Source organism: Meleagris gallopavo, chromosome 5 (assembly GCF_000146605.3).
Source record: "Meleagris gallopavo isolate NT-WF06-2002-E0010 breed Aviagen turkey brand Nicholas breeding stock chromosome 5, Turkey_5.1, whole genome shotgun sequence".
Taxonomy (NCBI): domain Eukaryota; kingdom Metazoa; phylum Chordata; class Aves; order Galliformes; family Phasianidae; genus Meleagris; species Meleagris gallopavo.
Genome location: NC_015015.2, coordinates 4,599,280 through 4,624,532, shown reverse-complemented (window position 1 = coordinate 4,624,532; position 25,253 = coordinate 4,599,280). Strand labels below are relative to the sequence as shown.

The window sequence follows — 25,253 nt, the reverse complement described above, 5'->3', positions numbered from 1 at the left end:
TGCTCCCGGCGTGCCCCGCGCCAGTGCATTCCCCCTTTCCCCCCCGCCTCCCGGCGCACCCCGAGCAGGACTACAGCTCCCATGGCGCCCCGCGGCGGCGGGCTCGCGGCACGACCGTTCGTGCGTTGTGGCCGACCTGCCCGCAGCGCCCCCGTGCGGCAGTGGGCGGTCCTGCCCTGTGCGGGGGTGCGGGAGAACCCCGGGAGGAAGGGGAAGAGGATGAGGGGGGACAAGGCGGATGAGGGGAGGGGAGGGACAGCGCAGGGGGAAAATGGGGGGTTGTGGGAGGGAATATGGGAGTGGGGATTGGGAGGGTGCGGGGGAGGTGGAGAAGAGCAGAGGGCCTGGAGTGGGCAGGGGGTGCTGGGAGGGTAAATGGGGGGTGTATAGGAGTGTACTGACTGGGGCACCTAGGGTAATATTAAGGGGGATATTGGGGGGGAATGCTTGGAGGAAATATATGGGGGGGGCATATGGGGAGGGGCTATATTGAGGGATTAGAGGGAGGGCTGTAATGAGGGGTAATGGGGGGGAAATTGGGGGTTGGGGGCATATGGGGGGATACTGAAGAGTATAGAGGGAGTGTTCATATGGGGGAATATTGGGGGACTGTGTTATGGGTACATAGGGGGCATATGGGGGGCATGAGCATGGGAGGGCATGTAGGGAGATGGGGGTTATATTGGGAGATGGCATGGGTGGGCACACTGGGGAGTAATGGGGGTACATTTGTGTATATCGGTGGGGAACATATTGAGGGAGGTTGAGAGGGGAGTGGGGGGCAATGGGGGTACAATGGGGTGTTGGGGAGGCTATTCTGGGGTGTTGTATGGGTGAGCCTTATGGGGGAGGCAGATGGGGGGATATTGGGGTATATTGCAGGAAGTACTGTGTTGTGGGGGTGTATGGGCAGGCAGATAGATGGGGTGGTATGGGGGGCACATAGGAAAATATTGGGGGTTCATATTTGTGGAGCCTCTATTGGGGGATATATGGGGAGATGTAGGAGGGTCATGGAGGAATATGGGGTGGCATGCTGGGCGGGCACATTGAGAGGGCACCCTGGGGATATGTTTGGGGGGCTTGGAGAGGGCACCAAGTTGTGGGGGGCTGATTAGGGGGGCAGCTCAAACCCCTCCGTTGCCCACAGACCCCGTTGGCAGTGCCAAGGATGGGGGCTTTTGGCAGTGCCATGGCTGCCTTGGATGAGGCCCTGTGGCAGCTGGGCCACACCACCTGGGCCAGCCTGGAGGGCTGCCTGGGAGCCGAGCCGCTGCGCCTGCTGGCCGAGGTGAGCAGGGGGAGTTGGAGGTGGGGGGGAGGTGTAGTGAGCATGACATGGCCCCATGAGGCCCTTTCTCTTTGCAGAGCCTGCTGACTGCACTCTGGCTCACCGCCTCAGCCATCTCATCAGGCCTGGCTGTGCTGAGCAGCACAGTGGGGGATCTGCTGGATGCCTGCGGTTTGCACGGTGAGCACGGTGCAATGTGGGCTCGCCCGGGTGCAGCCCCAACTGCTTGGTCTCAAATATTCTCCCATGTTTTGAACCACAGGGACCTGGCTGGCGGGCAGTGTGGCACTGAGCCCCGGTGCGGTGCAGCGGGTCTTGCTGTGGGGGCTGCTAGCTCTGGTGGGGGTCCACTTCCTGCCATGGCTGTTGGGCCTGGTCGTGGCACTGCTGCGGCCCGTGCTGCACTGGCTCCGGCTCTGTGCCTTCCTGGGAGCCTTCCTGCATGTGGTGGCAGCAGAGGGCAGCGGCCTCATGGTGCGGGCGGCCATGCTGCTGGGGCTCTGGGGGCTCTATGTGCTGCTGGGGGTGGCAGGGCCCCCCCGCCCAGCCCTGGTGCACACCTGGAGGCTGCTGTGCGCAGCCTGGAGTGGAAGGTGGAGGAGCTGCGGAGGAGGCAGCAGCACTATGGGGCAGCACGAGGCCGTGCGGAGGAGTGAGGGGTGTGGGGGGGCCCTCTGTTTGTGTGTGTGTATGGCCCCCTCCAGTGCCCCACACTCAGTGCCTTCACTAACACCAAACCCAAGCCCTGAACCCCCTCACACCAAAGTGCCTGGGGGTCCCAAACTAGGTAACCCCCCCAGCCATAGGATGAGGGCTACGTGCTTAGTTTGCTGTTGTGGAATGGTTTGGCCACCAAATAAAGTTTGACTGCTGTCCACGCTGTGCCTGCAGGGAAGGCGCTCAGTTCCGGGGGGGGCACAGAGGACACTCAGGGTGGGGGCAGGACATACTGTCCCTGTGAGTGCTGTCTCTGTCGCCTGTTTGCTGAGGGTGAGGTTATCAGTGCCAATGTCTGGCTCTGTCCCTGGTGCCCTCTGGCTTTGCGGCACTCCCGTCCTTCCAGTGTTCCCCCATTGCCACCAGTGTCCCCAGTGCCCTCGACTCTGACGCTGTGTCCCCATCCCTTCCAGTGTCCCCACTGTTCCTATGGCCCCCAGCCTTCCCAGTCCCTTCAGTCTTCCTACTTTGTCCCACTGCACTCAGCATCCACAATGTCACACTCCCTTCCTTGTACCCCCAGTGCCCCCAGTCCTTTCAATTACCCTCCAAGTCCCTCCAGTGATCCCAGTGCCCCAGGTCTGCCCCAGTGCCCAAGTCCTTCAACCACACCCACCCTTCCCTGTGCCCCCCATGCCTCCCATCCCTCCCAGTCCTGCTCAGAGTCCCCAGTCCCACAAGTGTCCCTCATTCTTCCCAGTCCCACCAGCAATTCCTCCCACGTTCTCCCCAGCATACTGCATTCCTACCAACACCGCCACCCTTCCCTGTGCCCCCAGTGTCTCCCATCCTTCTCAATCCCTCCAGCTCTCCCAGTGTCCCCCACCCTTCCCCGTGCCCTTATTACCCCTCATTCCTCCCAGTCCCTCAGTGCCCCAGTGTCCCCAATGCCTTCAACTCTCCCTAATGTCTCCAGTCCTCACAGCACCGCCTGTCCTCATGCCTCCCAAACCCTCCAGTTCTCCCATGACGCCTATGCCCCTTACCTCCCCAGGTCTCCCAGTGCCCCTCGTTCTTCCCATTTCCCCCAGCACGTCCAATATCCCTCATCCTTCCAGTCCGCCCAGCTCACCCCGCTGTTCCCCTTCTCCCCATTGTCTCCCAATCTCTCCCGGTGCCCGGCTCGGGACGAGAATGTCGCTCCGTGTCTGCTCCCTCGGGGTCCCGCAGTGCCCGGCGCGGGGCGTTTAGGACCCGCCGGGGTGAGGCGGCGCCGGTGCCGGTCCCGCCCCGGCCCCATTGTCTGCGCGCGGAGGCGGAGGGACGGTAGCAGAGGCTCCGCTCGCACGGACGCTCCGCGGAGCCCGCACGGCCCCGGCTCCGGAACCGGTCCGGCCATGGCCCTGGACAAGGTGCCGTACCTGTTGCTGCTGGCCGCCGCACTGCTCGGGGCTTCAGGTGAGCACCGTGGGCACCGAACCCCCCCGGGCCGGAAACTGCTCCACACGGCTATCCCGGGGAGAGCCGGGAGGTGGACATGGGATGAGCTGGGATCTGCCCTATGTGCTCCCCGGAGTCTACCGGGATCTGCCCTGGGCGGCCGTGGAACCGCGGAGTGGTTGGGTTGGAAAGGGTCCTTGAAGATCACAAAACCATGGAATGGTTGGGTTGGAAGGGACCTTAGGAATCATCCAGTCCCTACGATCCATTTGGAATCTGCCCCATGTGCTCCCTGGATCTGGTGGGGATCTGTCCCACACAACCCCTGTACCCCCAGGTGCCCAGTGCCTGGCTCCCACCCCCAGCAATCACTCAGCACTGCTCCCCCCAGCAGACTCCTTCCTGGGCAGGTTGGGGGTTGGATTCTCCAGGAGCAGCAGTGCCCAAAGCCCATGGGAAAGCCATTCCCTTGTTTCAGTGCCCACCCTTGCCTTGTCTCCATCTCCTCAGCCAGCAGCGAGTGGTCCCCCCCGGAGCCCGTGTTCCTGCCTGTGGAGATGGAGCTGCAGGAAGTGCCCGAGCACTACCGCCTGCAGCGTGCGGATGGAGTCCTGCCTGCTAACACCTCTCTGCATGCCCGTTCTGACACCTTCCTGCTGCTGCCCCGCCACCCCACCGCTGGCCCCTCACCTCTTCTGCGAGCCTCCTACCCACCCTTCAGCACCCACCAGGTAATGCCAACCACCACAAAGCCGTGCTGAGCCCACGGGGACACCACACCGCCATCCCCATCTCTTCCAGGAGGTGCCCACCAAGAGTCCCACCTGGGCCATCCGTGCCGTGCCCCTGCACAGCACTGTGAGTCCAGATGAACCCAATGCCCGTGTCCTCTTCCACCTGCATGGCCCTGACTGGCGTGGCCGGCGGGACCCCCCTGGGGACCACTCGCTGCCCTGCATTGTCCTGCAGGCCCAGCAGCGCAGCCAGACGGTGCAAGGTTCCTGCCATGTGCAGGTGGGTCACAGCCCACAGCCCTGCAGCCCCAAGGTGCTGTCGCCGTAGTGCTGCTGGCCCCACTCAGCCCCCAGCCCTAAGGCTGCTGTCCCCCCCAGGCCCCACTGGGCATCTGCTTGGTGGAACTGGAGATCCCAGCACGCTGGTTCTCCCCGGTGTCATCCCTGGAGTCAGTCGAGCTGTGGTACGGCGTGGCTGGGCCGGGAACCTGCAGCCATCCCAGTGCCACAGTGGAGCCTCTGCGGTACGTGGGGATGCTGGAGATGCAGGCAGTGCCGGCAGTGGCACAACGGCAAGAGGTGCAGTTGGATGAGAGAGTGCTGCTGCGCGTCCCTGACAGAGCCTTGCGGCCTGGGCAGCACTTCACTGCCAGCCTGGCGCTGCGACACAACTTCACTGCCATGTTGCTGACCCTGCGGTGAGAGCACGTGTGAGGAGGGGGGGTTGTGATGGGGGCACAGTATGACGGCCCTTCCTCATTACGTAGAGTCAAGGCCAAGAAGGGGCTGCAGGTGGTGGCCGCCAGGTCTGCGGACCCTGCGTGGACTGTCCATTTGGAACGCAGCCGTGGCCCCAAGCACTGGTCGGCTGTGGTGACATGTCGGCGCAGCAGGGACATCCTTAGGAGCACCAGGTATGGGCAGTGACATGGGAGAGATTTTCAGCGTGGCACCTGGTGGGGCCCACTTGGGCATGGGGACCTGTGCGTGGCACTGCATGCATTTCAGTATGGCCCCAGTTGAGCATGGGGATCTGTGCATGGCACCGCTACCATCCCACTGTGGTCCAGTTGGTCACAAGGACCTGTATATAACACTGCTCTCATCCCAGTATGGCCCCACTGGGCGCAATGACCTGTGCGTGGCACCGAATCCATCCCACAATGGCCCAATTGGCATTAGGGCCTGTGCATGGCAGCATATCCAGCCCAGTATGGCCCACTTGGGCATGGGAACCCGTGCATGTTGCACTGTCCCTGTCCCAGCAAATTCTAATTGGATGGCTGATGGTGTGGGAGAGCTCCATTTCAACAATAGGTCCCAGTTGGGGATGCAGGGTGGTCCCATCCCAGTAGGTCCTAGTTTGGGATATGGGGCAGCCCTGAAGCAGTGGGTCCCTGTTGGTGGACATCCCCATTCTGTTGGGTCCCCATCCCAGTGGGTCCCATCCAGAGCTCTGTTCCCACAGGGCACTGGAGGCAGCTGAGCTTCTCCACCTAGAGCTGGCGGTGGAGAATGGCACGGGGGGTCAGGCACTGGCACGACCCCTCACCTGGCAGGTGGAATACCCAGGCCAGGACCCTGAGGCTCAGAAGGACAAGCTGGTGTGGGAGGTGCAGGTGTCGGAGCGTGATATGCGCGTCCTCGTCCCCCTGGTGCAGGTGGGTGCCCCCATCCCGCATCCCACCCCACCTCCCCATGGTGCTCAGCCCCACTGTGTCTACAGGAGCTGGAGCTTCTCAATACGTCCCCGCTGACCGGTGTCCCCCGTACTGTGCCAGTGACATTGGTGACAGTGGAGGTGGGTGGTGCCGTGTCCGAGCTCAGTGAGCCACCAGGCTGTGAGTCAGCAGATACACAAGTGCTGCAGGTGAGCAGGGTCCCAGCCCGCCAGCACCACTCCCTGGGCACCCTCTGCCCCTCAGTGTGCCCCAACAGGTATCGGAGGGCTGTGATGCGGTGTTCGTGGGGGGCAAGGAGAGCCGTGGTGCCCGTGGGGTGCGGGTGGACTTTTGGGCACACCGCCTGCATGCCTCGCTGCTCTTCACTGTCTGGGCACCTCTGCTGCCATTGCGTGTCCAGCTGGGAGACACTGCCCTGGAGCAGGTGCGTGGCTGGCGTCTGCCTGGGAACACTGACAGGTGAGAGGAACACTCTGTGCTACTGCTGCTTTGGCATAGGATGGAAGGGAGCTGGCACTTGTGATGTGTGTCCCTGTCCCTCTGAGCCCCATCGTGCTTGTACCGCATGTCTTTCTGAGTCCAAATGGTGCTCATGGTGTACCCTGCCCCCTATCCCGTGACCCAGTACCCCACCAAGCCTCCCTGGCACTCATGACACTCGCCCCTCTGCCTGTGGGTGATGCATGTGTCCTCGTGCCCACAGCTCTAGCAGTGACGTGGAGGACCCTGGGGAGGATGCTGAGCGGCGGGCACGGAGCTGCCGGTTGCAGTACCAGCGCACAGCAGTGCGGTTCCTGGCATACTTCGTGGCACATCCACAGGATGGTGGCCGCCACCTATCCTACTTGCCAGGCCCTGAGTGGCTGCTGGATGTCACGCACCTGGTGGCCAGCTGGGCACGCGTGCAGGACCCCCGTGTGGCATCACTGGAAGGCGGCACTGTGCTGGTGGGCCGGGAGCCCGGCGTCACCTCAGTGGAGGTAGGTTTGGGGCAACGCAGGGAGATGCGGTAGTGGAAGGATGCTGACCAGCTTCCTGCAGGTGCGCTCCCCGCTGTCGGATGCCATCCTCGGTGAGCAGATGCTGGTGGTGTCGGAGGAGAAGGTGGCAGTGACAGAACTGCGTGCTGCAGTGGTGGCAGGACTGGCGCTGGCGTTGCACCTGGAGCCTAGCCACCCTGGCATGCTCACTGCCGTGTGCCAGGCCACAGCTACGCTGCAGGGCTCCAAGCAGGTGAGGATCTGTGGGTGGCCAAGGAGGAGCTCTGTGCCCCAGTGCCACCCTGGTGCCACTCGGTGTCCTGGCAGGAGGCGACGCTATCTGTCTGGCTGTCCTTCTCTGATGGCACGCTGGCACCGATGGAGCTGTATGGTGGGCAGGATGCCGTGCTGGCTGTCACTTCACTGGATCCCACAGTGGTCAATGTGGTGGGGACTTCGTCCTGGCATCCGCGGGTGGTGGTGGAGGGGCTGGGCCGAGGGGCCCTGCTGCAGCTCAGCCTGCACCCCCTGGATGTGTGCCGCCGTGGCCGTCACCGTGCTGCTGTGTTGGCTGCTGGCACTGCCTTGTTAGAGGGGGCTGGAGGGCACAGCACCCCCCCAAGCAGCCCCCAGTCTCCCATGCCATTCCCAAGGGCAGAGGGGGCCCTGTCAGGTGAGGCAGTGATGGCAGGCCAGGGTGAGCATGGTGATGTGGGACTGGTCAACACAAAGCTGCAGGGCATGGGGTCTTCCTCCGAAGAGGAGGAGGAGGAAAGAGAGGAAGGCTATGGCCATGGCATGCAGGAGGAGGAGAAGGAAGAAATGGTGAAGGCCCCTGCACGTGTGAGCGACCTGGAGATCGGCATGTATGTGCTGCTGGGTGTCTTCTGCCTGGCCATCTTCATCTTCCTCGTTAACTGCGTCTTCTTTGTGCTGCGCTACCAGCAGAAGGAGCCCCCTGACACCAGCACCGCTCCTGCGGCTTCCCAGCCCCACAACTGGGTCTGGCTGGGCACTGACCAGGAGGAGCTGAGCCGGCAGCTGGATCGCCGGCAGCCTGAGCCTGACACCCTGCCAGGCCCCCAGCCTGAGCGCTGCTGCTGTGCAGACCCTCTGGCACCCGACATGGGGTCCCCCAGTGGCACCTCAGTGGAGTCCCGCAAAGAAAGGTCTGTGCCAGGGGGCAACCGGCGGAAACGCGTGGAGTTCGTCACCTTTGCACCCCAGCGTGCCCCTGAGGATCCCCCCCAGCCCACCCCCAATGTGCAATCCATCCTGGTGGCTGGTGAGGACGACATCCGCTGGGTGTGTGAGGACATGGGGCTGCGTGACCCTGAGGAGCTGCGCTGCTACATGGAGAGGATCCGTGGCAGCTCCTGACCCCCACCAGGACCGTCTACTTTGTCCCTATTCCTATTCTCCTTCGAGGAGACACTGGAGGGACCATTCTTAAGCCCCATTGGGAATCAGTGACATCCCGCTGTCACCTTGCCCTGGGGTTTCCACTGCGGTGCTGGGGGCACGGGGTCCCCTTCCTTTCTGAGGTTCTCATTGCCACATTGTGTTCATAGTGCTGATGCCGAGTTCTGTGGCCCCCCCTTGACTGGCCTCTTGTCTGTTTTGTACAACATTTTGTACCCATTGCGCTGTGGGGTGGGGACCCTTATTTATGGAAGATTTTTAAGTCTGATTGTTGTTACCAAAATTAAATATTTAAAACAAAGGAGTGGTGCCTGGTGTGGTGGCGGCACAGAACTGGGTCACTTTGCATTGCTGGGGACAAGCACAGGCTGTTTGCTTTGGCTCCAGGTGTGGGTGCATGTGGGAACGTCCTGGCTGTGGCCCAGCTGCTGTGACTTTGGGCAGGGAGTGGGTGGCATGAGGATGGGGATGGGATGGGAATGGGATGGGGATGGGATGGGGATGAGATGGAGATTAGGCGGGGATGGACTGAGCATGGGCACGGGATGGGATGGGATGGGATGGGGATGAGATGGAGATTAGGCGGGGATGGAATGAGCATGGGCACGGGATGGGATGGGATGGGATGGGGATGAGATGGAGATTAGGTGGGGATGGAATGGGCATGGGATGGGATGGGATGGGATGGGATATGAGATGAGATGAGATGAGATGAGATGAGATGAGATGAGATGAGATGAGATGGGGATAGAATGGGATAGGATGGGACAGGGATGAGATAGGGATGGGATGAAAATTAGATGGAGATGGGATAGGATGGGGATGGAATGGGATGGCACTAGGGATGGGGATGGGATGTGATGAGATGAGATGGGATGAGATGGGGATGGGGTGGGATAGGATAGGATGGAATGGAGTGGGGATGGGATGGGAGTGGGGATGGGAGTGGGGATGGAATGGGATGGAGATAGGGATGGGGAGTGGAGATGGGGATGGGATGGGATGGGGATGGAATAGGATGGGATGGGGATAGAATGTGACAGGAAATGGGGATGGATGGAGGCAGTGATGTGGCTGCTGTGCTGGGCTTCCTCAGTTTCATGAAGGCTTCCAAATCCATTTCCCATCCCACTGCTGTGGTTACCGGTGGTAGACCACATATCCATGCCCACCCCTTTATCCACAGATGCCAAAGTGATCAACTGCATTCAATCCATCCTGGTTATCCCAGGGTCCCCCTGTCCCCACTGCTGGTGGCAGAGTTCAACCCTGCAGTGGGGGTGGGTTCTCCCAACCCCTCTCATCCTAAATCAGGATGTGGCACAGTGTGATCCCACAGTGCTCTGAGCTTCTCCCACACCACTGATGCACTATAAGGACACCACGGGTGCACGACACGGTCCCCAAGCTACCTCCATTACCCCTCAGTGTACCGCTTCCCATGGCCATGTGGTGCTGCAGTGGGACAGGATGGAACCACCCCCACACCGACACCCCTGGCTTCCTGCATACTGGGGCCGGAGGTGCGGCATGCAGCAGCACGGGGCCACATCCCGACACTGAGCAGCACCTGACGCAATGGGCAGGAGGTGAGGATGGAGGTGCTGTGCCTGCTGCTGGCTGCTCTCTGCGCTGCTGCTGTGCCCAAACCAGGTATGCCATCATCCCCAGCTCTGGTGGGACGTTGCCAACACATTGGGTTCGATACACGGTGAGGATGCTTGGCACCATTGTCAGGTCTGACCCAGCATGAGGTCTCCCATTCCGTGTCCCCTTGCTGCCACCAGGGAGGTGAAGTGCTTTGCTGTTGTTCCCCAGGAGCATCTCACCCTACCCCATCCCACCCTGCTTTTTGCACCAGAACATTGTTCTTCAAAGAATGCTGCTTCATGTGGAACATTGCTGAGAGAAAGCAAATGCTTTGCCCATGCTGCAGGCTGTGCAGAGCGCCCCTGCTTTTCTCCTCCTCCCAAGCTGAGCAGTGAGGCGCTAAGCTCGCAGCCCTCTGTTCCCAACAGACCCAGACACCATTTTGCCCCCAGCACACACATGGTGTCCTAAAATCTCCCCTTAGCACTAACCACCTGGGCACAGGCCTGTCCCAAACCCCACTGCTAAGCCTGGAGGCTTTCCCAGAGCAGTCCCCTGCATCAGGAGGGTCAATGTGTGGCCACATGGGATGAATTTGAGGTTTTGGCTTAAGAGCAGGCAAACTCTGGTCGCCATTTTGTACCTCTGGTGCCATGCTGGGGACTGGCATCCCACTGCCATCCTACACCTCCCTGCCCCCTCTTTATAGCTCCAGTGGAGGCAACAGGAGTTCTCACCGCGGTGCCGAGGAACACCACAGCAGAGCCAGGTGAGAATGGGCATCCATCCATGGGGCAGCGGGTGTGGGGACCCCCCTGCCATCCTCATCCCGAGCTGCCTGCAGGTCCCTGGAGCACAGCCCTGCTGCGCCTGGCTGGTGGCAGCCACCCCTGTGAGGGCACAGTGCAGGTGCAGCACCGTGGCCACTGGATGCCTGTGTGTCGGGGGTCCTGGAGTGCTGCTGCCTCTCGGGAGCTGTGCCACCACCTGCACTGCGGGGATGCTGAGGGTGATGCAGTGATGGCAAGCCTGGACAGTGACAGAGATTTCTCCAAGGGATGCCCAACTGCAGTGGCCAACTGCAGTGGGTGGGAGCCACAGCTCTGCCAGCTGCAGCTGGCCACTGAGCCCAGCTGCTGTGCAGCAGGGCCAGCAAATGTCACCTGCACAGGTAAGGGCACAGTGGGTGCATGCCCTCCCTGGAACAGTGCCGGGTGCCAGCACCTCTCCATCTCACCCAGGTGCCCCAGTGCTGCGTCTGGCTGGTGGGCACAGCCGCTGCGAGGGCCGGGTGGAGCTGCGGCAGGCGGGCAGCTGGGGCACGGTGTGTGACGATGGCTGGGACCTGGCAGATGCTGCCGTGGTGTGCCGGCAGCTGGGCTGCGGCTGGGCACTGCGTGCGCCACGAGAGGCTGCCTTCGGCCGGGGGCATGGCCCCGTGCTGCTGGACGAGGTGAACTGCAGCGGGCACGAGGAACAGCTGGGGGAATGCCCTGCTGCCCTACAGCACGACTGCAGCCACAAAGAGGACGCCAGCGTGGTGTGCTCGGGTGGGTGACGTGTGCGTTCGGGGGTGATGCCTCTGGCACTGTACTCGTGCTGCAGCACCATCCAAAAGCAGTGCCGTGGTGCTGTCTGGTCCTTGTGTTGTGGAAATGGCTGCCCCCTGTGCTGTGGCGCCATCTTGACCCTACACAGTGCCCTTGCAGAACATCACGAGTGGCGGCTGTCTGGAGGCAAGGATGGCTGCGCGGGTCGTGTGGAGGTGCATTACCGTGGGACATGGAGCACTGTGTGCGACAGTACCTGGTACATGCTGGAGGCTGCAGTTCTGTGCCACATGCTGGGCTGTGGGGAGCCACTGCTGCGTCCTTCCTTCCACCACACACTGCCCACCAAGATGCTTTATGAGTGCCCGGACTGGCAGCCCTCACTGGCATACTGCCACTGGACCTACAACAAGTCAGCTCCCTGCCACGAGTCCCGTGCTGCCGGTGTCATCTGCAATGGTACGGCACTCTTTGGCCCCATGGGAAAAGGTTTGGGCCAGCAGCCCCTCTGGGTCGTGGAGCTGCAGCCTCCCCTCTGCCCTCCTGCAGGCTCCCAGGGCTTGCAGACACCAACCCTGGAGGTAACAGTGATGCCAAGTGGTGGTACATCCCCAAGCAGTAAGTGTGCTTTGGTACAGATGGGGGGAACCAAGGGGTGTGGGTGGGAGAGTGTCATGAACTTTGTCCATTCTCTGCTGCAGCCACAAAGGGCTTGGGGGCCCTGTCCCCTCTGCATATGCCTCTCTTCATCCCATGTGTGGTGCTGGCAGCACTGCTCCTGCTCACACTGGTGGTCTTCACCACTGCCTTGCTGTACTTGAGGAAGAGGAGCGGTAAGGGTCCCTCTGGGCTTAAGGGGTGCATGGGGCACTGCTCCCAGACATACTCTCACTGATCCTCTCCACTCTTGCAGCTCTCACCCTGGGGACCCCAGTGCCACTCCTGGTGACCCATAGCAGCCAGGGTCACGACATGCCCTTAGAGACTTGCAACAACTACAGGGAGGCACCTGCAGACTTCCCCAAGGGGCCAGGTGGGTCTAGTAGGTCACTCACTGTGTTAGCACCATCAGCTCTATGAGTCCTCAGCAGCCCCATTAGCTCCATCCACTCCAGCAGCCCACCATCCCCATCAGCCCTACATGCTCCCTGAGACCACCAGCCCCTGCAACCTGCTGGTGACTGCAGCCCCAGCTCTCTCTCTCCCTGCAGACTCCACACCTGCAACTCTTCCCACCACCAAGGGCTCCGACTCCTCTGACTCTGACTATGAACACTATGATTTCAGCAGCAAGCCACCTGTGGCCCTCTCCACCTTTCACAGTGAGACCCCACCCCCCACCCTGGCACCTCTCCACTATAATGGGTTCCCCCATTGACCCTGTTCCTCCCACCCCACAGACTCACAGCGCCGACAGCCGGGTGAGCAGCTGCTGGTGCCCACCCAGGATGGGATGGAGCCATTTCCCACAGAGGGTGCGCCAGCTCCATCCTCCATCCTCCTGTCCCACAGATATCTGTCTGCCCATCCATGTGTGGGTAAATGGTGGCCCTGTGCTTCCCTAATGACATGCACTCTGTGTCCCCGCAGTGCCAACCATGCAGTGTGCCCACCCATGGGGCAGGGTGAGGAGCTCATCCTCTTCCTCCTCTTCCTCCTCCCCGGAGCCCTACTGCAGTGAGAGCGCAGCCTCCACATGTGCCTGGCACTGCCCGCAGCCCCCATCCAGCAGCACCCATCAGCACACAGCACCCACCAGTAAGGGGACTGAAACAGCTATAGGGATGGGGACGGCCCTGGGGATGGTGAGAGCACCCAGGGATGAAGATGGCCCTGGGGATGGGGATGGTGTTGGTGTGACCTCCTGGTTGGGAAAAGCTCTGGAGACGGCAATGGGGTTGATGAGACCCCCAGGGATGGGGACAGTCCCAGATAGATATGGGGACCCCAGGGAGTGGCAGGAGGGCTGAGAGGTGCTCATACATCTCCTGCCTTCCACAGCACCCCCAGCCATGCCCTGTGTGGCCATCCCAGTGCTCAACATGCCGTGGGTACCACCACCCCCAACAGACCCCGACCATGCTGACAGCTCCAGCACCTCCTCAGGGGAGTGGTACGAGAACGTGCAGGGTGCTGAGACATGTGGGGACCCATCCCTAGAGGAACACACACAGGACCCCAGCTTCTCTGAGGGGAGTGATTACGATGACATCCAGGGTTCTGGCTGCTGAGAGTGGGAACAGGCAGCGGGGAGGGGACTCTTATCCATAACACAGCTGTGGGCCATTAAAAGCTTTTAGCCTCATCTGCCTGGCAAGCCCTCATCTCTTCCTGGGTGTACCCAAGGGATGCCATTCCCAACACCCTGGCCCATCCCGACGGTGTTCTGGCTGCTGAGAGTGGGAACAGGCAGCGGGGAGGGGACTCTTATCCATAACACAGCTGTGGGCCATTAAAAGCTTTTAGCCCCATCTGCCTGGCAAGCCCTCATCTCTTCCTGGGTGTACCCAAAGGATGCCATTCCCAACACCCTGGCCCATCCCGACGGTGCTCTGGCTGCCATTCTCAGCCTAGCATGGAACCCAGTGGGGTCCAGGGAAAGTTGAGCTCTCATCGCCTCCGGGCTCTGAACCACAGTGGAAAATTTGCCCCCTGTCACATCCTCCAGCTGTTTACTGAGCTGAGTATCTCTGGCAGCCCAGAACAAAGAGGCCACACCGCAACAACAGAGGAAGCACTGAAATAGCAACAAAACCCCAGACAAAGGAGAGAGAGAGGAGACGGAGCAGGGCTGCAAGCGGAGCCTGCGTGGGGCCAAGCTACTCTGTGTGCATGATGCTATCCGCCCAGGTTTAGGGTGTGCCAAATACCACGTCCCCACTATTTGGTGGTGAACTGCGTGCCACAGCCTATGGGTTGGGTTTCGGTGAGAAATGGGGTGAACACATTGGGTCCTACCAATGGACCGCTACAGCCAGCAGGATCAGTGCTGCCCACCCTGAGCATCTCTTAGAGACCTCTATTTGAGTCATAGAAAATCTTCATCCCCGAGAAAGTGTTGAGGCAGGAAACTCATTGGGAATGGAGATGTGGGGCCAGAGTAAGGCTGTGGGGTGGGGGAACCTCTGGGCTGTGTACAGGGCTGTGCTGTTGCCATGTGGAGAGCTTGGTGGCCCTGTAGAGCCACCATTCAGCAGCACTGCCACCAAGTCGATGGCAAGCTGCTTCCTTTGCATGCCTGACCTGGATTTGGGGAAATTAATTAGGGTGCAATCAATCAGTGCCTCCCCAGCACCCATGTGTTTCATAGGGACACGCTGTGTCCCCAGAATGCCTGTAACTGGGGGAAGAGTAGCAATGCTTCAGGCACAAGAAATGTGGTGCTCACCCAGCTTTGGGTACAAGCTCTAGTGCTCAGCTCGGCTTCTCCACACTGCCTGCAGCCCTGCGAGGACTCCAAGGAAGAGGAAGGTCCCCGTGGCCCCCAGTGCTGGGCACGTTCACTTCTCCTTGGGCTCCCTCCTTCTGTGGGGTTAGGGGCTGATGGGGATCCCTTGGTGGGGAGGGAATGGGGATAGGATGGATGGGAAGGAGTGGAGATAGGGATGGGATGGGGTTGGAGATGGGATGGGGAGACAGTGGGTATGGGATGAATATAGAGATGAGATGTAGACAGGGATGGGATGTGATGAGATTGGAGATGGGATGGGGAATGGGAACAGGAATGGGGACAGGAAGGGGATGACATGGGGATGGAAATTGAGATGAGGATGGAGTGGGGATTGGATGGAAATAGGGAAGGAGATAGGATGTCACGGGGTTGTAGATGGGTTGGGGATGAGCATGGGATGAAAAATGAGGTACAGTCCCCCTCTTTCTCTCTGGTTGTGCCTCTGGCGAGGCAGCTACCAGGATGCAACTTCAAATGAGGAAGATGTGACGCAAAAACCACAGAGGGAAGAAAAACAGCCTGCTGCTGCCTGCCCGCCTCCCCTCTCCCCCCGCCCTGGCCTCCCTTCCCCAGGCTGGGTACAGAGGTGTTGCTGCTCCACATATCTTGCTCAGCCACCAGCACCGGGGCGGAGGAGGCAGTACGGCTCCATGGCAGCCCAGAAGCCTGCCCTGTTCCTTCTGCTCATGGTGGGGATGTGGGGTGAGTATGTGGTGCTTCTCCTGGGGGACTTTGCCCATGGTGCAGGGTGCAGGCTGATACTGTCCCCTTCTCTTGCAGCCAGCTGCAGGCACAGAGGAGCAGCCCTGGGCCCTGGAGGTAAGTGTGCTTTGGGGCTCCAGCTTTGGGGTTGTGGAACCTGTATGGTTTCATGATGGCATGGGATGCCCAGTGCCAGGTGAGGAATGCTGACCACCAATGCTCACTGTTCCAGAAGAGCCCACCTTGCGGCTCTCTGGTGGTGGCTGCCGCTGTACTGGGCTGCTGGAGGTGCAAATGTGGAGCAGATGGAGCCCTGTGTGCTGGGATGGTGTGAGCCAGGACAGTGTGTGCCAGCAGCTGGACTGTGGCCCTCCTACCAAGCTGAGCTTCATGCCTCCCGACCTCGAGGATCAGCAGGCATGGGCTATGCGGTGCAAGGGGTTGGAGACGTGCCATTGGGTGGCTGTCAACTGCAGCCAGCAAGCCATTGTCGCCTGCAGTGGTGAGCATGGCCCCCTAAGGCCATCTGTGCCCCACTGCCCCCACCTGCTTCCTCTCTTCTCATTTCAGAGCCAGAGCCCACCAGAACCGAGCCCCCACCCGTACCTCCCACCACCAGCCCCGAGCCCACCGGTGAGAGCTCCCTGCTCACAGCCACCCCAGGGATACTCAGCTGGGTAGCAGGATAGGATATGCATAGCGAGGACTTCATTCCCCACCAATGCGAACATGGGGGGCTTTGGGGCTGAGGTCCACGTGTGTGATGGCTGCACTGTCTCTGTTTCCTCACCAGGCGCCCCATGGCTGCGGTTGGTGGATGGCAACTTCAGCTGCTCAGGCTTTGTGGAGCTGCACCTGCGGGGCCGATGGGGGGCCGTGGCACTCAGCCCAGACGTTTGGCCAGAGTTACCCACTCGCATCTGCCATGCACTTGGCTGCAACAACCCCAGTGGTATCCCCATTGGTGTCGCTGTGGGTGACACCACTGACATCCCCATTGGTGTTCCCATTGGTGACCCAGCGCGTGGTCCCATGTCTCTGCCACCACAGAGCCGCCTGCCTGTGAGGTGGGAGGCAGTGGTGCCATGCACCAGCCCTGAATTGCTCGACTGCTTCAGTTGGACCAGCCATGGGCACAGGAAAGCGTCCACCTTCCTCATCTGCCCAGGTGAGCGTGTGACGGGGGCAAAGGATGGGTGGCAGTGGTACCCCTTGCACTCACATACAAAGACAAAACTGCACACACTTGGTTACTGGAAGATGTACCCAGCATCCTGCTTGTGCCATGGGATTGCCAAGCCCTTGGCCCTCACCTCCATCTGCTCAGGCTTTGAAGCTGTTTTGTGGGGCGTGTGGGGTTTAAAGAGATGACATATTGCTGTTATGGGTTTTCATGGCTGTGCTTGCCATGGGGATGCACTGTCTGTGCCACCATGCCACCAGTCCTCTCCCTGCAGGTTCCCAGCCACGTGCCGGGCGCAGGCTGGCAGGCGGCCCCACGCCATGCGAGGGGCACATCGAGGTGTTCCAGAGGGGCCACTGGCACATGCTATGTGACGAGCAGGTACACCGTGTCGAGAGAAGCCGCCAGCTCTGCAGGGAGCTGCGCTGTGGGGACCTCTCCTTTAGCACTGAGCTGCGGGACTCTCATGCCAGTGGGATCATCTGCAAGGAGCGTTACCTGCATCTCTGTCCCGAGAGCTCCAAGGAAGTCCAAGGCTGCTCTCGCACCCATGTGGTCTGTAAGCAGCTGTGTGCCCACTCCTCACAGTGCCACTCCCTTGGGGGTGCCACCTGCATGGTGACGCCATCCTCTCCCAGGCCAGAAGTCGAAGCCACCTCCTGCTGGCACCGCCCCTGGCACAGTGGCCAGCATCTGCCTGGCCCTGCTCCTGCTGGGAGTCCTGCTGCTCATCTGTGGCCCCCCTGCCTACAGGAGGCTGATGAAGAAGAGTAGGTGGCCTGACCCCCAACCTGTCCCCACACCCCCCTCTTTGTGTCAACCACATCCCCCATCTCCCTGAAGTTTTTAGGGTGACACGTGTGCACTCCACGTGGCTTCCCCTGGATCCCACGCTGATGCTACCACTCCATCCTCACTGTCCCTATACTAGTGCTACCATTTCATCCCCATTTTCCCTACATCGTTGCCACCACTCTGTCCCTACTGTCCCTGTGCTGCCTGCGGCACAAGGATTAGTGCATAAATGAGTGCTCAGCATGAGACAGGGGATTACCAGGAGGATTACTGGACATGGCAGATGGGGCCACAGTGGGCTCCTGGAGGGATGCAACCTGACCTCATCCTCTCCCTCCCTCTCTCCATCCCTTCCTCACAGTCTCCAAGAAGAAGCAGCGGCAGTGGATTGGCCCCACGGGACTACACCAGAGCGGTGAGCAGGGAGCGGGGTTTTGGTGTGGGGTGTAAGCAGCTCTTGCTTCTTGCCACCACATTGAATTGCCAGTGCAGTGCTGGCTTGGCGGCACCAAGCATTCTCCCCAAGCCACCCTGCCTTGCAGTCTCCTTCCACCGCAACAGCACTGTCACCCCGAGGGCAAGAGTGGAGGAGCAGAGGGCGCAGGGGAGGGACAATGATTATGCTCAGCCCCCCCAGAAGAGCCTGTTAGCGTACCCAGGTGAGGACACTGGGAACGTGCGCTCCCTTCCCATGGGGAAGGATGAATGTGGGGCTCTGTAATGCGGGCACCATCTGGTGGCACTGGGTAAGGAGCTGTGTGTGGTTCAATCCACAGCCCTGGAAGGCACAGCACGAGCTTCCAGTGCCCTGGACAACTCCTCTGACAGTGACTATGACCTGCACTCTGCCCGCAGGCTGTGAGATGCAGAGGTAGGGCCGCCCCACTGATGGGATCGGTTAATTCAGCTGCATAGAGCTGATGGAACAGATGGATGTACGCCCACATATCCCCATCCCCATGGTGCTGGAGCCCACCCGCCTCACTTGGGGATCTCTCTGCTGGAGATTAGCCCACTCGCATCCTTTGCTGCGCTCACCTCTGACCCTACGGTGGCCTCAGGGTGCTGATGTGCCTCAGCCTCTGAGCAACCTTTTTCTTCTTCCTGCTCATTCTCTCACTTCTGGGCCTCCTTCCTGCCTGGGAAAGCACAAGATGGGGACTTTCTGAGCTCTGCATGCATCTGAAAGTTTGCACCATGGGGCCAAGGGCTGCTGTGATGCAACCACGTGCCTTGGGGCTGTAAGCAGAGAAATGAAGTTGGCTGCGCGTGCGCAGGACAGCACAAAGGCTGTGCAAAAAGCAAAGCACGGATAGGCAGCACAGGAAGAACAGAAACATCAAGAAGCAATCCATTTAACTGGTAATAAAATGGTTCTTTCCGGTAATGATGTCTTGTTCTCTACCTTCCGCTACCATACCACTCCTCGGATGGCCAACCAAAAGGCACCACCAGCACAAGGAATGAGCAAGAAGTGGTGCAGAGAGGCAGCAATGGGCCCCTTGGGAAAGAAAGAGCCGGAGAGCAGGAAGGATGCACTGGAAGACAGTACTGCAGGAGGGTGAAAGGTTGTGTTAAGAAAATGGAGAGGAAATCAGTGTGTGGCTGCGAAGATGGCACAGAAAGATCAATAGAGCTCTGTCATTTCTGAAGGTACCAGCGCTGGGACTCCACATACGATTCACCATTTTATTACTGTAATTAACCACCGTGTGAGACTGCTTCCATCGACTCCCTAAAGCATTCCTCTTGTTCTAGTCCATTAGTAATCTCCCCTTATAAATAACTTACAAAGAAGCGGTATTGGTAGGAAGAAGTGCTGAGCAATGCAAGCGCCATTTCTGCTAGCAGCCCTGGCTCCCCATCACCTCGTTTCCCAAGAAGGGGAATCCCAAATCCACCCCTGGGCACCACAGGAGCAGCTGAGTGTGCAACACTAACTCCTCTGTGCGACCTGGACACACCCCCTAGGGCAGCGTGAACCCCTCTTCAGTGTAAAAGCACCCACATCCTGTGCTTGGAGCCTTCATTCTCTCAGTCAGAGCCTGTGTGGGATGTGGAGGCTCCTGAGCAGTGTGGAGATGGGTTTTGTCACCTGAAAGGGGCAGCGTTGGGATGTGCTTCTGCTTTAGGGCATGGCAGCATCTCTGAGCTACAACACACCTGTGAGCCCAGCTATTCCCACCTCCTATTTCAGGAGGGCCCCTTGCAGACAGCAAACATTTTGTGGCTGACATACTGAGATTCCCACTGTACCTTTGGGATATCTATGAAGAAGCTGGGAATTCCTACTCTACATGTGTTATAAATGACAGACAGACCCAGAGGATTGCTTGCTTGCACACAGAGTGGTCAGGCTCCCAGCAGGCCTTATCAGTGCACATCCCATGTATAACACACAGCTGGCTGCCTGGGTGCTATATCAGAGCCTGGATGAACCTGTTGGGAAGCAGCCACTTCAGCCACCAGCAACCACTTCACAATGATCCTAAAGATGTGTGGCTGCTACTGCATCCTATGCAACACTCTGGTGTAGAGCGGCTGAAGAGCAAAGCTCTGGGCTTGCTCCTCTTCCTCAGTCCACAAAGAGGAGGGAGCAGCAGAGGACACTGTCTGGTTTAGTTGCCAGGCCAAGCAGGGTGCGGGGGGTTCCCAAGTGGGGGGTGGTACCCACAGGGTGGCCCTGGTGGATAGGGAGGCTGAGGGGGAATCGGGAAACTGGAGAGGGGAGGCTGTGTGGGGTAGGGACACTGTGGCTGCCCAGCCCCAGGGGGTGTGTAAGGTGGGTAGCCAGGTCTGGATGGTGGAGTGGAGGGAAAGGAGGGAACATGTGGTGGGCCCCTGGATGGAGACCAGGAGTAGGCTGGTGCAAATGAGGCGCTTGGGGGAGGTTTGGAGAAGCCTGGTGCGGAGTCAGCAGCTTGCAAGGGTGGGTACGTGGCACCCGGAGGAGGCTGGTAGGGAAGGGCGGGCTGGGTGCTGTGCTGAGAGGCAGCAATGTGTCCTGTGGTGAGTGGGGCACCTGCAAAAGAAGCAGGTGGGAGAGCTCCGTGTGCTGTGGGGCCGAGTGGCATGGCTGGGGTCGGGCTGTAGGGCAGCGGAAAAGAAGGAGCCCCTGATGGGACGGGCAATAGCTGCGGTGGGTCCATGTTTGCACAAGGAGGCTGCTTCTGCTGTGCGTCCCTGACAGGCTCCTGTGGTGCTCGTAACTTCCGCAGCACCTCCTGCAGCTTTTCCACCCTGACCCGGCGCAAATGTGACAACCTCCTCATCACCAAGAACTGCTCAAGGAAGGTCTCCAGGACCACCTCACCCTCCAGGAACTTCTCAGCCATTTTCTGGAAGAGAAGACAGTACAACATCCCTCAGTGCTGCCTCCCCAAATCCACTTTGGGATTGGTATCTCCCTCAGAGGACCATTGCACCACATAGAATCAAAGAAGAAATAATCCAACCTTTTTTGGAGCAACAATTTTAAGCTACAAAAAGATAATCCTTGATTTAAGGGATTAGGTTTGGTAGAATAACTGCAAATCTCTTAGAACGAATCACTTGAACTGCTAATTGTTTCAAACCTTAAGCTCACCTCAGACTCCTCTTCAATTTTTTGGCTTTCCACCTGCAGGAGATCCAGCAACATTTGAGGATGCATTGCAGCTGAAAATTTCTCTGGGCAGCAGAGAAATAAACACAGAACAGGGCAAAAACGTTAGCACACTGACCTGTCTAACAGAGCTTGTCACCTATTCCACAGCTTTCTACTGAGACACAAGGAAAACCTAAAGCAAAAAGTTCACTGTCCTCATTCCTGAGCTCCGTGTGCTTTTCCAACAGTGCCTTCCCCTTGGAAAATGTTGGTGTAAGGAAAAAGTCTGAAGAGGAAACAGTCTTAACCACTGCCACACCTGATTGGTACCTAAAGGCAGCTTATAAACAGAGGAGAAAGATCTTTTACACAGGCAGAGAGTGAGAGAATGAAGGGAGATGGGTTTAAAACTAAGAAAGAGGAAATTTAGCTTATCTGTGAGGATGAGATTCCTCACTCAGAGGATAGTGAGGCCCTGGCACAGCTTTTCAAGGAAGCCTTGTGTGTCCCATCCCTGCAGTTGCCCAAGGCCAGGCTGGATGGGACCCTGGGCAGCCCGATCTGGTGGCAACAACCAGCCCAAAGTAGAATTTAGGGCTGGGGGGTTTTAAGGTCCCTTCCAACCCAACCATTATGTGGTTCTGCAATTATACGAAAGGAAGTGAGACTGAAGTCACTCACCCAGCTTTGCCTTCTGCTCCTTACAGTGTTCAGCAAGGTTTTGCAGCTCCTCATACTTGCTGGAGAGCTCAGAACGTCCTGTCTCCAGAGGGACCTGGAACTTCAGGTTCTGCTCAGCAAGGCTGCGATTGGCAGCGAGTGCCATCTCCCTCTCCAGCTGCAGCTCCTGCACCTGAGGAACAGAGCCCACGGTCAGCACAGTGCCATGCAGCCAGCCCTCACCTGCCTGCCTCACTGCTTACCTCTCTGGACTCCAGGGCCAAGCGCTCGATCTCCGCAGCATCCTCCTGCAGTGCCTGCAGCTCCTCCACGGTACGGTTCTTCAGGGTGTCCATGCTCAGACAGCCACGGACTCCTAGAACAGGGAAAGGAATTCAGAAAGGCAGTAAGGCTGGAAAACACCACTAAGATCATCCAGCCCAACCCACGCCCACTGGGCCACATCCCTCAGTGCCACATCTCCGTGGTTCCTGAGCACACCCAGGGATGGTGACTCCACTATGCCCCCCGGGCAGCCTGTGCCTCACCACTCTTTCCGAGAAGAAATCTTTCCTCACATTCAGCCTGAACCTCCCCAAAGCCAAGCCAAGCCCAGTGCAATCAGGCAACGATTCGATTAAGGATATAGAAACAGCTTCAGTTCTTACTCACAGAGCTCCCGGAAGGCCCGCTTGCTTGCACCAGGCGCACCTATCAAGGCTCGCCTACCCTTCGGCCCGCTTCTTCCCAGCTCCAACCCCGCTCAGGACTCAGCGCGTAGCCCCTCCACCAATGCGACGATGCCCACGACAGCACCGAAAGGCCGCAAACACCGGCGGGCGTAAAGCACAACCCCGCTCCGCCCGGCTTCGGGCCGCCGGACTGCGCCGCCACCGACTTCCGGCGCCTCACCGGAAGAGAGAGGCCGCTGCGCGCTAAGGGATGTGGCACCCCCTGGCGGCGAGGGGTGCGTGATGCCGCCGCCATCTTGTGGCCTGGACTCAGCGTGGGCTGGGTTTGTGGCTGTAGCTGAAGCGGGGCCTGGCTTCTCGCGGCCACAGTGCAGGGGTTCCATGCAGGGCGCTCCTTTGTGTTGTAAAGCACCTCACGCTGAGCAGCAGCTGCTTCTCACAGTGTTCCAATGACTGCTGGCTCAAGTGGCTCAGAGTGCTGCTGGCTGTAAGCCCGGTGAGCCCTGCAAGAGGTGAAAGAAAAGCAAGTCTTTGTGAAGAGCCTGCCTTGCATAAAGCACACCAATGTGAGCAGCAAGGCAAACACACCTGCTGTCCACCACACTTGTGGTCTGCAGAATGCTGCCTCCACATTTCTTGAACCCATAGGACCACAGAATGGTTGGGTTGAAAAGGTCCTTAAAGATCAAAGAACCACAGGATGGCTGGATTGAAACAGATGCCTAAGATAACAGAATTATAGAATTATTGGGTTGGGAGGGTCCTTAAGTATCACAGAACCACAAAATGGTTGGATTGAAAGAGTCCTCTAAGATCACAGAACCACAAAATGGTTGGATTGAAAGGGTCCTCTAAGATCACAGAACCACAGAATGGTTGGGTTGAAAGGGGCCTCAAAGCCTCCCGAGCCCCAATCCCTTGTGGGCTGCTTGCCACCTGATCAGGCTGCCCAGAGCCCCATCCAGCCTGGCTTTGAACAAGCACCTCCAGGGATGGGGAATCCATAGCTCCCTTCCGTCAGGGCCTCATCACTTTCTGAGTACAGAATTTCCTCCTCATAACTGACCTGAATGTCTCATCTTTTAGCTTAAAGCTCTGCGCAGACAGTCATGAGGAAGCATGGAATACAAAGGCGACCACAGCAAGGTCATGGCAATATTTCAGAGGTGCTGCCATCCAGGCACATGGCTCCAGAAAGGCACCTCTGGTTCCTGTGTGCCACGTGAAGTTCTGTTGGCTTCTGTATGACAAACATAAGTCATACAGATCTGGTTCAGTACCCAATGGTCCAGTCGGTGCATAGTAGGGATGATAACCTTGGCAGAACCCAATGTTATTGCAAGAAAGGGATATGATATTTCAAAGGGAGATTGATATTTTCAAGGAGGATCGATAGTGTGAGGAAGATAGTGTGAGGAACAGCCTCCAGGGACGTAGAAGGGTTGGAGCACATCCAGTTCACCATTTGTGAAACTGTAATGGGATAAGCAATATTGTATGTGAATGATACCACTGAGGGGAGACTTGATGAGTGGACCTGATGTTGTTCACAACTAATTGGGCACTGAAATGGGAGGTGGCAGTACAAAGCTGGAGCAAAGAAACACAAAATCAGTGTGGGGTTAAAAAATCTTGTACAGAATTCAGCTCAGCAGTCCTGATTCTGTCTCACATATCACCTTTGTTTTTTTGTCTGGCCACATTCACTTGTGGTTTTGGTTTAATGTCCCTTTGAGCCTAACAGTCACTCAACTTTCTCAGCATCACATCACAGATGTGGTTCACGAGGGAGCTGCAGCCCAGCCAGCTCCCTTCCTGTACCTGTTCTTATGTAACCCAAGGGCTTCACAAACCATATGGTTCAGCCACAGACCAATACTGCAGGTGGCCTCAGTCACTGGCTGGGTCTCCCACAGCAGATGGGAAGAGCTGGCCTCACCATCCGGAGGTCCTGCCTAGTAAGGAGCCAACATCTCTCTTCATTTATTGATATTAATCAAACCTTGCTACATCAAGTTCTAGGAATTTGACACTTCAGGAGCATCAAACCAGACTCCTGTCCTCTCAGTCTGCCCTTACAGAAGGGTCAGGAAAGATGGAACAGGGAGAGGAAAACAAGTTTGTTTCCTTGATTTGCTGTTACCAGGATAAACTATATCTCAGGAAGGTTATCTTTTCAGGCTGAGCCTTTTGAACTGGCACAAGTAAAGCTCTAGGAATGGATATCTTTTCCTCAACAGAACAAGGATAGTTCTGCCTAGCACCAGGTCTGTTTGATAGGGCTTTTCTGGAGCTTCATCAGCAAAGTTCCTCACCACATGATTTGGCCCCTGGGATGAGCCATATGATAGTTCAGTGCAACATCAATGTTGGTGCCCAATCTTGTACCATTCCCATCCAGACTTTTTTGTGCATCTGGCCACCAGGGATGGTCTGGTGCAACTGATTCCCACCTTGTCTTTTTTGTTGCTGACAAAGCCACACAGGTATCCAGACAGAGCTATTTGCCACTCAAATCCAAGTCACCTAAGCTTCTTTCATGTCCAAAAGTAAGGCATCTTTTACCCTGGTTTCCCAGCAATTATGACACCTTAGGATGTGCATATTTCTTGATTGTGTCTTTCCTGGCTTGAATACAGCAGCTGCCAAAAGACATATCCAGAGCAGCCACATCTCCCTGTCATTGCCCAGCTCTTGGTCAATCCATGACTGTGAAGTGAGGTCCCCATTGTCCCCATTTCCTCCTTGTCTCCACTGTTCATTAAAATGACCAGAAACACTCTGTCCTCCCCCTTCATAGCCTGCTTCCCATCGGGAGAAGATTATGAAATCATTAGC

The 25,253-nt window shown here is 58.3% G+C and overlaps 5 protein-coding genes across 11 annotated transcripts; 4 read left to right on the top strand and 1 right to left on the bottom strand.

Annotated features, from left to right (window-relative positions):
* Window positions 1-20: 20 nt before the first annotated feature.
* On the top strand, window positions 21-2,092 carry TMEM109 (transmembrane protein 109). Its single transcript, XM_010710775.3, is given in 5 exon segments — window positions 21-186; window positions 1,151-1,291; window positions 1,369-1,471; window positions 1,554-1,808; window positions 1,811-2,092. Coding segments are annotated over 5 exon segments (741 nt in total). The 5' UTR covers window positions 21-81; the 3' UTR covers window positions 1,948-2,092.
* Window positions 2,093-2,210: 118 nt separating this feature from the next.
* TMEM132A (transmembrane protein 132A) lies at window positions 2,211-8,507 on the top strand. Its single transcript, XM_010710774.3, has 11 exons — window positions 2,211-3,406; window positions 3,899-4,119; window positions 4,190-4,402; window positions 4,501-4,820; window positions 4,890-5,036; window positions 5,591-5,783; window positions 5,849-5,992; window positions 6,061-6,263; window positions 6,508-6,784; window positions 6,846-7,037; window positions 7,112-8,507. Exons 1-11 carry the CDS (start codon window positions 2,503-2,505, stop codon window positions 8,162-8,164), a joined length of 3,867 nt encoding a protein of 1,288 aa, XP_010709076.1. The 5' UTR covers window positions 2,211-2,502; the 3' UTR covers window positions 8,165-8,507.
* Window positions 8,508-9,481: 974 nt separating this feature from the next.
* Window positions 9,482-13,653, top strand: CD6 (CD6 molecule). Its single transcript, XM_010710773.3, has 12 exons — window positions 9,482-9,859; window positions 10,506-10,565; window positions 10,641-10,967; window positions 11,038-11,346; window positions 11,506-11,805; window positions 11,896-11,964; window positions 12,048-12,179; window positions 12,260-12,379; window positions 12,558-12,668; window positions 12,747-12,821; window positions 12,937-13,104; window positions 13,348-13,653. The coding sequence occupies exons 1-12, from the start codon at window positions 9,802-9,804 to the stop codon at window positions 13,575-13,577; spliced, it is 1,959 nt and encodes a 652-aa protein (XP_010709075.1). The 5' UTR covers window positions 9,482-9,801; the 3' UTR covers window positions 13,578-13,653.
* A 1,540-nt stretch (window positions 13,654-15,193) lies between these two features.
* CD5 (CD5 molecule) lies at window positions 15,194-19,162 on the top strand. 5 transcript variants are annotated; one of them, XM_010710771.3, is made up of 10 exons: window positions 15,194-15,499; window positions 15,578-15,616; window positions 15,732-16,001; window positions 16,070-16,132; window positions 16,293-16,667; window positions 16,957-17,241; window positions 17,321-17,452; window positions 17,839-17,892; window positions 18,020-18,136; window positions 18,333-19,162. In XM_010710771.3, exons 1-10 carry the CDS (start codon window positions 15,202-15,204, stop codon window positions 18,350-18,352), a joined length of 1,653 nt encoding a protein of 550 aa, XP_010709073.1. In that variant the 5' UTR covers window positions 15,194-15,201; the 3' UTR covers window positions 18,353-19,162. The 5 variants fall into 5 exon arrangements, with proteins under 5 accessions (XP_010709073.1, XP_010709072.1, XP_010709071.1 ...); XM_010710770.3 differs by having other exon boundaries at window positions 15,196-15,499; window positions 16,076-16,132; window positions 18,254-19,162; XM_010710769.3 differs by having other exon boundaries at window positions 15,197-15,499; window positions 15,735-16,001; window positions 18,254-19,162.
* VPS37C (VPS37C subunit of ESCRT-I) lies at window positions 19,153-22,649 on the bottom strand. Of its 3 annotated transcripts, XM_031553407.1 has the most exons (6): window positions 22,396-22,649; window positions 21,987-22,099; window positions 21,745-21,916; window positions 21,064-21,146; window positions 20,742-20,815; window positions 19,153-20,340 (listed from the first exon to the last, which is right to left on the bottom strand). In XM_031553407.1, the coding sequence occupies exons 2-6, from the start codon at window positions 22,077-22,079 to the stop codon at window positions 19,983-19,985; spliced, it is 780 nt and encodes a 259-aa protein (XP_031409267.1). In that variant the 5' UTR covers window positions 22,080-22,099; window positions 22,396-22,649; the 3' UTR covers window positions 19,153-19,982. The 3 variants fall into 3 exon arrangements, with proteins under 3 accessions (XP_031409267.1, XP_010709069.1, XP_003206241.1); XM_010710767.3 differs by having other exon boundaries at window positions 19,153-20,815; window positions 22,392-22,647; XM_003206193.4 differs by having other exon boundaries at window positions 19,153-20,815; window positions 22,396-22,646.
* Between the last annotated feature and the right edge of the window lie 2,604 nt (window positions 22,650-25,253).

Excerpts from the sequence above, each read along its gene's own strand:
- CD5 (XM_010710768.3), top strand. The coding sequence starts at position 15,202 with ATGAGGTACAGTCCCCCTCTTTCTCTCTGGTTGTGCCTCTGGCGAGGC. Across the intron at positions 16,133-16,292 it reads CACCAGCCCCGAGCCCACCG|GCGCCCCATGGCTGCGGTTG; the intron begins GTGAGAGCTCCC and ends TTTCCTCACCAG. Across the intron at positions 16,668-16,956 it reads CACCTTCCTCATCTGCCCAG|GTTCCCAGCCACGTGCCGGG; the intron begins GTGAGCGTGTGA and ends CTCTCCCTGCAG.
- VPS37C (XM_010710767.3), bottom strand. The coding sequence starts at position 22,079 with ATGGACACCCTGAAGAACCGTACCGTGGAGGAGCTGCAGGCACTGCAG. Across the intron at positions 21,147-21,744 it reads GGAGCAGAAGGCAAAGCTGG|AGAAATTTTCAGCTGCAATG; the intron begins GTGAGTGACTTC and ends TCTGCTGCCCAG. Across the intron at positions 20,816-21,063 it reads AAATTGAAGAGGAGTCTGAG|AAAATGGCTGAGAAGTTCCT; the intron begins GTGAGCTTAAGG and ends CTTCTCTTCCAG.
- TMEM132A (XM_010710774.3), top strand. The coding sequence starts at position 2,503 with ATGTCACACTCCCTTCCTTGTACCCCCAGTGCCCCCAGTCCTTTCAAT. Across the intron at positions 5,037-5,590 it reads GACATCCTTAGGAGCACCAG|GGCACTGGAGGCAGCTGAGC; the intron begins GTATGGGCAGTG and ends CTGTTCCCACAG. Across the intron at positions 7,038-7,111 it reads CGCTGCAGGGCTCCAAGCAG|GAGGCGACGCTATCTGTCTG; the intron begins GTGAGGATCTGT and ends GTGTCCTGGCAG.
- CD6 (XM_010710773.3), top strand. The coding sequence starts at position 9,802 with ATGGAGGTGCTGTGCCTGCTGCTGGCTGCTCTCTGCGCTGCTGCTGTG. Across the intron at positions 10,566-10,640 it reads GAACACCACAGCAGAGCCAG|GTCCCTGGAGCACAGCCCTG; the intron begins GTGAGAATGGGC and ends AGCTGCCTGCAG. Across the intron at positions 13,105-13,347 it reads TCAGCACACAGCACCCACCA|CACCCCCAGCCATGCCCTGT; the intron begins GTAAGGGGACTG and ends TGCCTTCCACAG.